Source organism: Poecilia formosa, unplaced genomic scaffold (genome assembly GCF_000485575.1).
Source record: "Poecilia formosa unplaced genomic scaffold, Poecilia_formosa-5.1.2 Scaffold28, whole genome shotgun sequence".
Taxonomy (NCBI): Eukaryota; Metazoa; Chordata; class Actinopteri; order Cyprinodontiformes; family Poeciliidae; genus Poecilia; species Poecilia formosa.
The window spans coordinates 2,753,578-2,768,394 of record NW_006799967.1 but is presented as its reverse complement, the minus strand read 5'-3'; the positions used below and the strand labels follow the sequence as shown (position 1 = coordinate 2,768,394).

At 41.6% G+C, this 14,817-nt stretch overlaps 1 protein-coding gene across 10 annotated transcripts in view; it reads right to left on the bottom strand.

Moving 5' to 3' along the window:
- Positions 1–4,028: 4,028 nt before the first annotated feature.
- LOC103135907 (disabled homolog 2-interacting protein) overlaps positions 4,029–14,817 on the bottom strand; it is a 189,150-nt gene continuing 178,361 nt past the window's right edge. For 8 of the 10 annotated variants that reach the window (XM_007548914.2, XM_016669893.1, XM_016669894.1 and 5 more), the window contains 3 exons: positions 8,656–8,858; positions 8,474–8,561; positions 6,490–6,657 (listed from right to left, as the gene is read on the bottom strand). In XM_007548914.2, coding sequence (XP_007548976.1) covers positions 6,490–6,657; positions 8,474–8,561; positions 8,656–8,858 — 459 coding nt within the window. Of the gene's footprint in view, positions 6,658–8,473; positions 8,562–8,655; positions 8,859–14,817 lie in introns of all 10 variants that reach the window. The other 2 variants (XM_016669891.1, XM_016669892.1) reach the window with 1 other exon arrangement.

Genomic DNA, 14,817 nt, shown 5'->3' with positions numbered 1-14,817 from the left:
TGTTTTATTGCATCCAACAAATTGCACTGTTGCTGAAATGTGCTACACAAATAAACTTGATTTAAATGGAGCCAGCAAGAGGAAAAAAAAAAAAAAAATGACATCTGGGAATACTTTGAGATGATCACTCACAAGATTCTTGAATAAAAACAATTAACCCCTTCACCTCCAAAATTCTCACCTTCTTGAAATTTCCACTGTTTCTTTGTTCTGCAACGACATCAGTCTTGCACAGCAGAAACAGTCTTAAAGCTGTTGGAAAAGTGAAATTCTGGCCTGATGAGTAAAATATAAGGGATCAGAGAGCCCAGAGGCAAATCAAAACTCAAAGAACACCGTCTGCCCCAACGAGCACTGCACTCTGAATACACTAAAACAAATGTCTATTGTCAAATCAGTCGGTGACAACAGAAAACAGCCACTGGCAGTCAACATATACCAAGACTGGCTATAAATAATTTTAATAACTAAACTAGATTAGTTAAATAGGATTTAACTGACTCTCCTGTTACTAAACATGAGTTTGACAAAAACTTTGTGACAGTATTGCATTTACTAATTTGTTTAAGTACCGTATTTTCCAGACTATAGAGCAGACTTCTACAATGTTTTTTTTTAACTGGAAACGTACATATATAAGCCTCACAGGACTATAAGCCACTGATAACTCAGCCGCTCTCGGTTTTTCACAAATCTGCTGGATTTATTAAAGGACAGACCTTCATCTCCAACGCTTGTTCTAAAAATGAAAGGCACGATCTGCACTGCCAGATCGGTCCCTTCAACTTAAAAGCTGCATCATATGAACTTATTCGTGTTGTTTCCATGATGAGTTTGAAGACATTTCTCCGCCTGCTGCTGGCTAGCACGTGCTTGTTCTAAAAATGAAAATCAGCACTTTCTTCTTTGATTTCCAATTTTGACTTCCAATGATTCACTTCCTGCTAAAGCGCCCCCTGGCGGTAGAAGAAAAATCCACAGAAAAGCAGCACCGAGCTACAAGCCGCATGGTTCGAAACGTGAGGGGAAAAAGCAGCGCTTGTAGTCCGAAAAATATGGTACACTGCCGAACGCGTCCGTACATATATCACCTGGTGGACGGGTGCGGGATAGCGTCTGCAGTGGCTGGCGGGCGCCAGGAGGCCCAAGCGGCTCTGAGCTGGGAGGGCCCCTCGAGTCTGTTTGCAGCTTTTAACTTTATATTGCTTTTTATACCGGCACCTCTGTCGTTGGCACCGCGGTGCTGTTTACGACTCCGTCCTGATGGATGAATCGGAAGCGGCTCATTTTTTATGTGTTTTAAAGACCGTCGGTATGTTTCACAGCACAACCATCTGCCCGCGTTTCCTCGACCTTCTGTTGTGGAGGCTGGCAGTCCCAGCTGACTGCCGGAGGTCCGTCTGTATTCATCACAGCACGTTTGTTGTCGTCGTTCACTGGTCCAACAAATGTGTGGCAGTCATCAGGCAGAGTTATGTTCTACCTCTCATCCCATAGAAAACGTGCCCAGCTCAGACCATCGTTTGAGTTTCTTCTTCTTCTAACATATTTTAGGATCCAGTCTGAAAAAGAAGTAGAAGCACCTCAATGTTTCATACTTTTAATTATTGAAACATTTAATAGTAGTGCTTATTACGTCTGGCAGCCTAAATGTGTCTTGGATGCTGGGAACCTGTTTAGTTTTGGCTAAAGAAGCAGGTTCGCCTCACAGGGAGTAATTACCAACATGAGAGCTTCACTTCAAAAATACATACGGTTAAAGATATAACGGCAATAAAACATTACACGGCTTTTCTGCCACGACACATGATCATAATCCATCTCTTTTTGAGGATTTCGTGTCAATTTTAAAGGTTTCGAAAGGCCCCCCCCCATCCCTCTTTTTTCACTTTCACATGTCTTGATTTTCCCTACCAACTGTGGGGAATAACAATCAGGCAGTATGTAGGTCATGCTAGAAAAGTAGGCACTGCTCAAACCCACTCATTCATGTCTCCATCATACCCTTCGCTCTGGCTTTGGGTCCCCACTCTGAGCATATGTTCTCTCTGGATGCCTATAGTCAATCTGGGTCTCCTTGAGTCTTTAATGGACACGTGATCCATCGCACAGGCCGTCAAATCCGACTCCATTCAGCCTCCGCGGTTTAAAACGTCACGGAGAACCGCACAGCAGAGACGCACACGGAGGAGAGTTTAAAATAGCTAAATAAAACTTTAATAGGTCTAGTTGCAAATGTACATAAATTGCACAGCCACGTTTTGTCAACACGAGTTCTTCTGTACATTATTGTTTTGTCACCGTCATCAAAGGAAGCAGAATCCAGCAAATACTTTATACTTTCAACATAATTACAAAAGCATTTTTTTCTACAATAGAATAGAAAACATACATCTTTTACTTATAGCTTTATATTTCATTTAATCCTTTGTTTGATTGGTTCGAACTATGTTAAGAATGAGCTTTTGTTTTATCTGATTCATGAAATGGAAAACTAAAAGTTGACCACTGGTGTCTTGTTTGATGTTAGTGAAAGTACTGATTGAAAAATATAACTATTAGTGGATGCATTTTAATCTTTGAGATCTTAAAGCAAGACTATGACTGGAGTTATGATAATCTGCTTCTGGGCATAATAAATTTGGCTTATTTAGCATTTAGATTGTAAATAAGACAGTAAAGCTGCCATTGCAACGTCTTATAATTTTGACACAAGACACTCAACTGGCTACATGCCAATAATAAAAAGTTAACCAAGCACAAATACTAAAATGTTTCTGGAACAAAGCAAAAGTCAAATATGGCAGAATTTCTGAAAAGCAGCTTTACTGAAAAAAAAAATCTTAAAAACATATGAAGCACAAAGGTAACTTCTTAGGAACATATCACTGAGCTAATATGTATCTAAGTAAGAGTTAGCATTGGGCTACAATGTTGAACGAAACTCTTGAGCTTATTTGGAATATAATTTAGTACATTTGCCAACTTTCACAAATAGTTAAAAACGGAGCAGTGAATTAGCATTGTGCTAAAATGCTAACAGTACGTCCAATCTCAAGTTTATTTGGAAAATGACTGGCAAACCTGAAAACTGTGACAAATCAGAACACCTACTATTTCAACATTTAGTTAAGCAGCAGCTAAAGTAGCGTCAAATTGCTAACATTAACAGTCAACCATCTTTGCAAATTCGCCCAGTTTTGCAAATGGCAAAATATCTGGTGGTTTAGCAATTAGTCAAACAGTGGCTATAAACTGTATGATAAATACATTCCAGGGTTATCATTTCAATAAGTTACAATGATTACAAGTTTTAATTTGCAAAAAGAAAAAAAAAAAGCCGTGTTTAGTGCTTTCTCTGTCAGAGTTGGAAATGACCTATTCAGTTTTTGCTAGAATTAGCAAACTATAAAATGCTTTACTGCTTAACTAGATGCTAAAAAAACACCTTATTTTCAAAAATGAGACAATTAAGAAACACATCGAGTACACATTCACATGACCTGAACGTGCACTGCTTGTAAAAAAACAAAAACAAAAAATATTAAGTTAGACATTTAGCTGCACAAACGAGTAATGAAATTGCTAGGACACAGAAGTTAGTTGTAAACTTAGACTGCATGTAAACAAAGGTTTGTTGAGCCAATTTGGTCGGTACATGTAGCTATCATTTAAAAATAAAGAATTTGACAAACGGATCATAGTCTTGCTTTAATCTGTGCAGACATAATAAAAACAGCTTTAGAGAGCTGTGCAGTATGCAGATGTGAAATGTCTGGAATTTAAATAAGGATAACTTCCTTTAGTTGCTTAGGAACCTTGAAATGCCTGAAACGGGGTTCTGCGTTCAAGAAAAAAAAAAAAAAGAAAAAAAAAAGTGAAATACAAACCAACCACTAAATGTAAAAGTGCATTGAGTGAGACTGATGAGATTTACAGGATTGTGCTTGCGCAGCTCATCGGACTCGAGTTGGCTTGAAACCAGCAAGGCATACATCTCAAGAGTCAAACCCCTACGTGATCAGTTCTTTTTTTTTTTTTTTCTTTTCTGTTTTTGGCTAGAGATAGTACACGGTAAAATACAAACACAAAAGCTTTTCAACAGAGAGAACACTGACAGATTAATTGATTTGTATAGCTCTACCCGATGAGGACAGATGACTGACTGGGCTATCTTCTATATTTACAATACCAATAATGATACAGCAGAGTCTGAGCACGAAAAAAAAAACAACATAAAAAAAAAGAAAGAAAAAACATTTACAAAAAAAAAGCTCTGTTAACATCCGGTAAAAATAGTGTGGGCATTTTATTTACACAATCCCATGATCTCCCATCTCACGATGCAGTCAATAATTATATTGTATTGTATTATATATATATTTATATATATGTATAAGAGCAGCCATCCTCACTGACCAACCGGCGACCAAATGAAACTGATGGGTGTAGATGCTACGACTGGCTGTTGGTGTATTGAGACTTTTGCATGTGAAATGATTCCAGAAAAGCAGATTATGAGCCGAAAGTGAGTTACAGCACGAGACTTTACAACGGCGTCTATACATTCAGAGGCAAAGAAAACAAAACAAAAAACAAGAAAACAAGCAAAGAAAAAGAGATGAGGTCAGACAGGAGCAAGAAAAAAGGGCAGGCGAGAGAGAACGCTAATGCCGAGGAGGATAGATGGAGTCACAGTTTGGATGCAGCATACTTCATTTCGGCGGACAAATAACGCAGTTAGAGAGAAAATGAGCTGAATGGAGGTCAATGACAAACGACGGCTCTGCCAGTCCAGTGTATAGTGTGAGTGAGCGCGTCGAGACGCGTCGCTCTGTAGCTCCTGCGCAACTAGAGAGAATCGACCAACATCATAACAATCAAGATAATTAATGATGGGTTGTTGACGGAGCAGTGATGAGCACCAGAAAAACAACAACAACAACAACAAAAACTACTGTGTATTGACTGTGCTCGTTCTAGACATGAGCCAGCTTTTGGGATCAAATACCAAAGAAATAAAAAGTAAAAACTATTCTACCTTTACTTTTGACAAGGCAAGAAAAAATTTTAAATGTTAGCATTTTAAAATTTCCCAATGGGTGTATATAAAAAATACTGTACGATAATAATCAGTACGGCATATTTTAGCAGTAGTATAGTAGGAATCTTTGAAGATTTTAGGTTTTAAACACAATCAGATTGCATCCTGCACTTTTGCTTTAGTACCATTAGGCTGTGAAATCTACATATTATAACTCGGTATTATCGCTCTAACACCCCACAAACAACAGAAACGATAATACAGGGGTTCCTAACACCTGCATGAATCACATAAAGAACAAATAAAGGCTGTTTGAGGTGCTGATCGCTGTTCAGGGTGGTCTTCCTCTCCAGGGCTCCTAAAGCAAGCTACACACTACAGTCTCTCGCCATCAGAGAAGGAAAAATAACACTAAATCTCTTAAATAAAGGGCTGCTTTTATATTTGACATTATCAAATATAGGTATATGTGTGTGTATACTCTAGAAGAAAAAAAAATGCATACATCTATGTTAAATTTCATTACTATAGCATCACATAGAATTCATTTACTTTAGTATTTATAATACATCTCATCTAGTTTTACGTCGTTTTCTCTACAAATCCACAGTATAAGTTGTGCCTTTATGGGGTTTGCGTTTTGATTTTTTTTTGCAGAATCGGGAGGCGGTGCGGGGTTAAAGTCAAGGTGTGTTCCCGAGTTAAGGCGTTTCGTGTGCCAATAGCTTTTCACAAAGTGCACTGCTTTGGGGGGAAAGGGGGGGGTGCAGGGGTGAGAGGGTAAACGGGACGCTCAGGAACACACCTCTGAGTTAAAAGGGACGTGGAGAAGATTGTTTTGGATTTAAAAATATCTATTTATAGCTCATATTTGGTTCTTTTAAAAACATAAACTTTGAGATAAAGCGTTGGAAAGTAAACCTCTGGAGACAAACTTAAGTGAAAATCCTCGACGTTAAATGGGCCCACTTCGCTGTCGGGAGGGGGAAAGGTAGGAGCGGACGGTCGACGCTGGCGGTCTTTTATAGTGGTTTGTCCCAGGCGTGGACGGGCGCTTGGGTATTCGCAGCGACTCAACTCGTCCGCGGCTCGGAGTTTCTATGTACAGGCTCTGCCCTGCCTCCGCTCTCTCTCCACCATCCTCCCCCGGTGAAGGCCATCTGGTGATCCGCTCCGAGCTGCACTCCTTCTGGGTGGCCCCTCGTGTAAAACGTCCTCGTGCCAAACGTTTGTCTCCAAACTGAGGAATAAAGTGGAAATGTCTTCCGGAAGTACGCCGACTGCCTTTCTAAAACGCACCCACACCTCCATGCACACACACACACACACACACACAAGTCTCACAGCCCATCTATAAACAGGCACTCGTCGACCCAGGTGGGGTGAGGAGGGGGGAGGAACACGCTGTACAACGCCCGGGAGCCTCAGACGCGCGCCGAGCCGCCTCAGCAGTTGCTGCTGTTCCGAAACTCTCCGTTCTCGGTGATCTGCAGCTTGGTGGGGTTGGTGGGGGAGATGCCGTTGCGGGTCTGCATGCTGTAACGCTCCTTCAGCTGGCTGAGCGCGCTCATGAGACGAGCGTTGGCGGCATCCAGCGACGCTATGCGCTTCTCCTGCACAAAAGCAGAACGAGAAGGGAAACTTTTTCAGAAAACACAAACCCCGTTTCAGACAGGCTACTGCGATCTGTTCTTCAGCTCAGATCTGAGTTTGCTAAGCTTTTCCAATGGATTTGTTCCCAACAGATTCCCGAGAGGATTTGATCTGTTTGTGATGATTAACTGGTGATTAAAAAGCTCCAAACACTACATGCTACTTTTTACATTAACAGGAAGTATATTTTAAATTGAAAAGTGACAAATCTGTTGTCTTTTAATGTATACTTCTATGACTAATGAGCCTTAGGAGAACAGCTTCCATGCAATATTAAAGTTTCCAAAGTGCTCTGGAACTGCAGACTGCGACTTCCAGTTGTTAGAAACAGAAAACTCGTTGTCTTCTTGACAATAAAACCCTTTAAGATGGGAGTTTCTCATGCGGTTGTCATCTTTTGATAATGCTTTACAGTTTGTAGTGAGCACTCTTACTTTACTTGAAGATCTGCGAAAGTAAAAATGTAACCCACCAAAAACGGCCTCTTTATTTAAAACAGTTTTCACAAAAGTGAAGAAACAATTAAATCTCTGGAAGACCTGGCGGAGCTAGCTCTGACAGAAAGTCAACATTCAGACCACAGGGGTTGTTTGTGAGCATAATGTTTACCATATTAGCAAAATCAGTTGAGTTACTTTTGGTTTGCTTTTCCTCAATACAAAACAATATCCACTTTTTCCTAACTTCCCCTGAATGGTTCGACACACAATAAGTACATGATTTTTTTTTCCTGTACAGTTTTCTGACCACCTTCTCAACATTATTTTTTTAGCTTAAAGCCAACTTTTAGGACCAACAACTTTGTGAGAAAGCAGACTGTGGAGAGCCTTATAGAACCAGGCAAGAGCCAAATGATCAAGACTGAAACATATTTTGCACAGAAAACCGAGACTTTTAACTCCTTCTATCCGCTGCTGCGACGTTGTACACATCCGTTGCAGAGTTCACAAATACAGAGTAACCAGGTGACACAGCAGTTCACAGGACATGGAGTGGTTGCCAGGACTTTATTTTTTGACATTTTATCCTCATAAGAGCTTTTAAATCCCTGCTTAAAGTGCCGGTTTATCAGGTCTTCAATCTGCTGTTCTCATTGCTTTCTTCCCTCAGACAGATTTCTACGTGAGGCTGGCATTTTGCAAATTTCAGCCATGCTCTCGACGACCTTGTGCTCATTTTTACTTTATATTCCTGTCTATTTACACATTTCTTAATTCCTGACAAAAAAAAAAAAAAACATAGACAAGATGACAGCCTAAGCAAAGCTAACTATAAAAAAGTTGTTGAGAATATGATGCAGGGGTGTCGTAACCATAAATTTAAGCATTTCACTGCAAGTCTCAGCTGAGGACAGAGTGGCGCTCTTTATATTTTATTTTCCCCTGCCTGCTGACGGACAGACCGCCTTGCCGAGTTGCGGCTGTTCGCAGGCACGCACGCACACACGCACACACACACACTCGTTACTGTGGGCGTGAAGGAGATTAATGACCTTTGTTTGTCTGTGCGTGAATTTGCATTAATGCCATGCTGCGGGGGCGGATGTTTTCCAGTTTGACTTGAGAGACGTATATCTGAAATTTATTTCCGCGCCGTAAAAGGAGTCATAAAAGTAAATGTTGTTTCTCAGGAAAAACAAAAAAAAAAAGAGAAAGAAAGAGAGAACAGGTATATTCTGTTCAACCACTGGAGCTTTCCCAGATTAGATGCAAAAAAATGAATTAAACATCTTCTTGTATGCAGTGATATCAGTCTACAATGAATGTTTCGACAGACCTGCGCATCAATGATCTTCTGTTTAGAGTCCACGACCGCTTGCATGTCAGAGTGGTCCTTCTTCAGCTCCTCCTCTACCGACATTAACCTGGGTGTCACAACAACAAATGGGGACACAACTGTTAAGTAGTTACAGAGCAAACGCACAGCAGCACGCACACTCCGGACGCTTCCTCCAGTACCGGCTGATGATGCTCTTCATCTGGAGGTCCTTGTCGTCCTGCTGCCTACGCAGACGCTCCTCCGACTCCTCCAGCCTGGCCTGGTACTCCAGCAGGACCTTCTGGGCCTGCTCGTCCTGACCCTTCAGACGGGCTTCGTACTCCTCCAGCTTCTGCACGGAGGAGCGCAGTTTCTCCTGCAGCACTGCGATCTCCTGCTGGTACTGCGGAGCAAAAGCACCGGAGAGAGACAGAGAGATGCTAGTCGTCATCGGGACACATCGGGAGCCGTACTCGCTTTAATCGCACGAGAACAGGAGAAAGAAAAAAAAAAAAAGGTGCAAATACACCGGTGATTACGAAAATATATCCAAGGGTCTGTATAGCAGAGTGGCTTTTCAATAGTGGAGACAGAAAAGTTGAGAGGCTTTTGTTAAACAGCAAGAGGAAGAGATGAGTTGCAAACTAAACCCTACAAATCCCCATCTGCCCATTGTAAAGCCTCATGGGAGGGTTTCAGAAAGTTCTCTTCATGCCAGAGGGAGAAAGTAAAAGGTAGAAATTGATTTTGGTGAGGAAAAAAAAGAAACTAAACTGTGTGGTGAGTGAGGGGTAAGACTGTAAAGTTTTCAGCTGCCTTACAAAAGTACTCGGAATTATTACAATTTTTTCCCCCCACATTTTATGACGTGATAAAGCAGCTTTGATGTAATGTCTACTGCCGCTGCGTTTCCATCCACTATGTAGCTGCGCAAAGTGAAATTCTGAAAATTAAAATAAAAACTCGCGCCTTTCGACAGAACGTTTTTCCGGTAGGATGAGGTTGTTTTTCAGCTTTGTCGAAATGAGTCCGTCTTGCAATGGAGGCGCTTTTCTCGTGACGACCGACAAGATGTCACTACAACAGGAAGACGGCAACGGGAAGTGGTAGGAGGATGATGGCGCTGCGTGTTTTTTACTGAACAGACTTATTCACGTGTGATTTTTAACTCCATCTCTGATTTAACGGAAATACGACATGAGCGGAACAAAGTATCACACTCGTCTGATAGAAACGCAGGTGATTCCGCATAACCTTCGCTCGCTCGTCCTTTCCAGATAAAGGATTTAAAACTTGCCTGTAAGGGAATTCAAATCTTCTGGTTGTTTTTTTTCTCTCTCTATAACCCGACTTTAAACTTTTATCAACTTCATCCCTGAGCCGCATGCCGCGTTCCTTGAATTTTAAAACACACAGCTCCGTGTGCATTTCCTCACCTCACACCTGGCATGTGTCAGAATGAGAAGAGGTGTCTGCAGCTCTTGTCTTGCAGTTTGTTGCCACAGTGCAGGTGAAAGCACACGGTTCATTTTTGATACAACCTGTTTGCCTATCTGGATTGATTTTTGTTGGTCTTTTTTTTTTTTTTTTTTTTTAAACAAAACGAAATGCTGCAACCTTCAGCAACAACTGATAAGGAGTTTAGTCTCGGGTAACCTTTCCCCAGCACCCTGAATTATCTGATTCCCTCGCACGCAGAGAGAATGCTATTGGGATCCCTTATCGTTCTCCGTCACCTTCCACGCACGCCAAATCGCCGAGACGTTTTTCTGTTCAAGCAATCTCTACAAGGGGGGAACGGTGACCTCAAACAGATAACGGCTTGTCGTCTGCTGTCCTCGCCTTTCTCCGTCTCTGATCCCTCCGTTCTTGTGTCCGATCCCCTCGAGAGTGGAGCGGCACCTGTCGTGACCGAGCTTTCGTTCTGCTTCTCCGTCTCCCTCAAAACGAGCCGCACCTCCGACCTGCTCGGCTGTACTCGAGCACCCGACCGTCCCGCCTGCATTTGCTTGCGTGCAAAATGAGAAGACGTGACTCGTACGGTGACCTGCGCGTAAAGCTCAGCAGAACGGAGAGTGAAGTGAACACGCCTGGTGTGAATATTGATAAGAGGAAGAACAAAAGAGAGATGGGGAAACAAAGGAGCTTTGAACAGATGTCCCCTCCGCCCGCCTGCTGTCCTGATGCTCCAGCTGACAACATTCCAGATAAAGTTATCTTTCCGCTCGGGCCAACGGCGGACACCTTTCACAAGGAGCAGTTGTGCAGAAATGGTCGCCATCAACTTAAAATTTATAAATGGAGGCCAAATGGAGCTGAACACACATTGTTCAGTGAGGAGCCGTGCTGTAAAGTTAGAAAAAAAAAGCTTTCTTTGGAAAGGATTTTGCTTCCTCAGAGCCGGACTGTAGCCATATTACATATGGCTTCAAATCTCTGCTGTGTATAAAGTGATGTCCAGATATGCTCAAGAATTCAGACACAACGTTTTAGTTAGTTGTGTCAGAGCTTTTCTTGCAAAAGAATTAAATCAAGCCTAGTAGTTTTGTCAGAATGATGTTGGAAATCCTCCGTTTCGTCTCTCAGTTCAGTTGGAGATCCAGCATAACTCAGTTTTTATGACCCTGGAAATTTTTTTTTTTTTACATTTCGTCACCAAACATTTACATTTTCATAACAAGCATTTCATGCAGTGGAACAACACACTAGCCTTTTCATGCGTAGCGGTCACTGCAGTGGACAGCCATCTAGGGGCCATTTTCTTGTGAATATGTATGTTGCAAATGCACACAGACCACTGAAGTGGACACTGGTGCGTCACGCAACACACCATCAACTACTGGCCAGGAACCGCGAGTCCAAGAACATTTTTGTTAAATCCAATGTGGCAGACAGACAGAGAAGCAGGTCGACCAACTCAGGAAAATCCAGGCCCTACTTCTACTGTGGAGAAGTCTGGCAGGTAAAAAAAAAAAAAATAGTGTGACATCAACTAAACCCTTAAGACTAACACTACTGATGTATGGAAGAAAATTACAACTGATCACCTAGAAATTTTTTTTCCCCCCACCTATATTTTATGTCTTAAGAAAATCATAAGAACTTTGGGGAAGAAAAAAAAAAATCTTGACATAAAGGATTATAATTCATGCACCAAAGTGCTAGACTTGCCAAAGATTTTTGATTACGTTACGGCATGGACTTTGACTAGGCTATTTTGCTTAGTCCGATGTAGTAACTAAACCAGGCCATCGTAGCTCGGGTTGTGTGTGCGGCAGCATCGCCCTGCTGTTTTGCAGCCTCTTCAGCTCGGCACTCACTGTGCGGTCTCACAAAGGGGTAGAGAACTTAAACATGCCACCCTCTGCGAACTTGATATGACGGCAAGTCGTGTCACACCGAGCGACAGAAGATGGCAGACAGCACTGGCTTGCTACTGCGGAAAAGCATTGTCAGAGAGATCCGACAGACACGTCAGTCAGTCAGTCGGGGAACGGACAGTGAGTTACGGGCGTTGATGCATTTATTATTAGAGCAAGACGGCGAGAAGAGGAAGGGGAGAGGAAGCAGCAGGAGACGTGCTCATGACTGGGACAATGAGGAGGACAGAAATCGGATGTTTCGGTCACAGAAACATTTTGACATTCTGTTGCGGGCTGTCTTTGGTCGGGACGCCTGTCACACTGGACGACTGCAGGCCGCCGCTTCCAGCTCACGACCAGAGATTTTCTGTCACGATTAAAGATGGCTGATAACGATCCCGTACGACCTCGGGGGGGTTTCCTCATTGGATTTCCCTCGTCCCTCCAACCCGGACCCACAATAACACTACCACTACTATTTCTCAAGAAGATGTGCTGTGTTAGCTTTGTTGCTACAAATGATGTTTTGTATGTAGACCATAAAGTTGCATTTAGTTATGGTTTTCTTCTAACAACTTTTCACAAAAGAACAGATTAATGTAATTCACAACCAACAGATTTTGTGTTGTGACGTTTCTCCTGTGGATCTCTGCAGCTCTCGGCTGTATCTCTGATCAAGTGGACGTCTTGGTAGGATTGCAGTTGTGCCAAATTTATGCCAATGTTCAGATTATAGTTGGAACAGTGTCAGTAAAAGTAAAACTGCTTTAAACTGCTAAGGTACATAATGGTCTGCAGTTGTAATGCGACTAATGTGGAAAAGTTTAAGATGTGCAAATGTATTTTTATTTTTTTGCAGGGTGCTGTAGATCTAGAAGTAGGAAACACTAAGGTTGTCTTTGGGCTCGATTGTGGGTTATAACAACATAAATGTCTTTCCTCCTGGTCGTCTTTAATGAAGGAAACGCTATAATTTCTGAGGTAAATCTTAAGTAAAAAAACTGGAACTGTGACAAATAAGGCTGGATGAGGGCCTAATTTTATCTTGCACCCCACACAAAGAGGAGGATGGTAAGAGCAAGAGTGGTAAAAAAAAATAAGTGTGTAAATCTCATTGTTAGATTTATTCAGAGGGAAATTATGCAACTACTTTAATAGGTTTGCATTTTAAACATTTTGCACATCTTCAACAGGGGTGTCAAAAAACGGAGAGGGTGCTGAACATGCTCAGCCTGGACTTTTCATAATTTTTCTCTATTCAGTATTCTCCATCTACCAGTCTGGAGTTTCAACATTTTTTTTTTGGTAGAGCAGAGTGAGTAAGGAGGTGAAAACAAGAAAAAAAAATGTCTGAAGTTTGAGTTGCCAGGGTTAAAAAAAGAAGCTAAATTCTGTGCAAATTCACGACATGAGACGTCTTACTGAACTTGATGAGTTGTGCGCTCAGAGTCCATCCCACCTCCTTATATTTACTTCTCAATGACTAAGATGTACTTATTAAACTCCCCTGCTTACTGGCTCATGAATAATTTTTGTATTCCTCAGATGGCCTTATTTAATTCAGCTATCTTTAAGAGAGCGAGAGAAAAAAACCTCTTAATTTTAATATTTGATATGTTGTTTCTGTAATTAAGGAATGTTATGCATGACCCTAAATTTTGTTTTTGCGATGGAACATGCAAATGCTGCTGGAAAAAGAAAAATATTCATATAAACTGAAAATATATATATATATTCTTTTTCCTTTTTACTCGTGTGAATTAAGAAATGCAAGATTTGTGACCCATGAATATTTCCATATTGGATAAAACATGCCCTGTATTTTTACAGCTCCTATGACACACAGTGTGCATTGTAAACAAATTTAACACTGCATAAGATGGTTGGTTAGCGGCGGCTCGCCTCTGCGGAGGCCGTACTGCCTTCCAGTCCGTTCTGCCGTTTCAGGGCGGCCGCGGTTTCTTTGCTAAGACTCGAGTTATTGCCTTCTTTGTTAGTTCTCCCTCCCAGGGCTGCTGGCTTCTATAAAGTATGAGCTATGTTAGGATGACAGGTTTCTTCTTATTATAGAGTGGCGGGAGGGAGGGGAGGAGAAAAAAAAAAGAAATGGAGAGAGGGAGCATGTGGGAACCAAACAAAGCATAAGAAGCAGAGCAGCGATGAACAGCTGTAGACACTGGGAAGCTGAGGAAGCGGCACAAAAACGACTTTTTGTCTCGATCACACACATGCACGCACAGGCTACACGGATATTCGGTGCGTTAATCCTCACACGCATGTACACGTGGTGCTGAGTTTGGGTTTGAAATCTTACTTTTGTGATGTGAGGAGGAGGGGGGAGTCCTAAGAAAATGTATTTTTTGTGTGTGTGGTATTATGAAGACTGCTGCTTGTGTGTACATGACATTAGACTTTAATTTCCTAAATATCCCCAATATATTCAAAATGATATTGAATAAAGCACTCAATGTGACGAGGACTATTTATTTCAGTTATTTTATTTTATTTTTTTCCAGGTGGGAAAGCGCTTAACTCAGCTTACAGGAGAACAATTAAGGTGTTCTCCCTTACAAATGATATACATCGAATGTGTTTAAATTAGTTCCAGTTGGCTGAACGAGAAAGACATCTTAATCTATTTAAATGGCCTTTCCACCAGCCCTGCAGGTCAAACAATTGACCTATTAGTAAGAAAATAACCAACAGATTAATGAAGTTGTTGCAGTAGTAGTTGTGATATTGAGCGCTGGTGCCTGGAGACTAAAAAGTGTTACTTTGTGTTTTTGTGCAATTAGCAAAATGAACAACATTTTTACCACATTTGCAGTCTGACATGCCGACAAAAATACATATTGCGGTCACGTCGGACAGTTGGGTTTGATAGAGGCTGTGATTATATATAATTGTGATTTCGGAGTCTCCCACAAGTCCAAATCAAAATGAAGAGCAAAGAGGGGAAATGCTGCAGCAGAACAACAGGAGGAAAAGAAAAGATGTCTT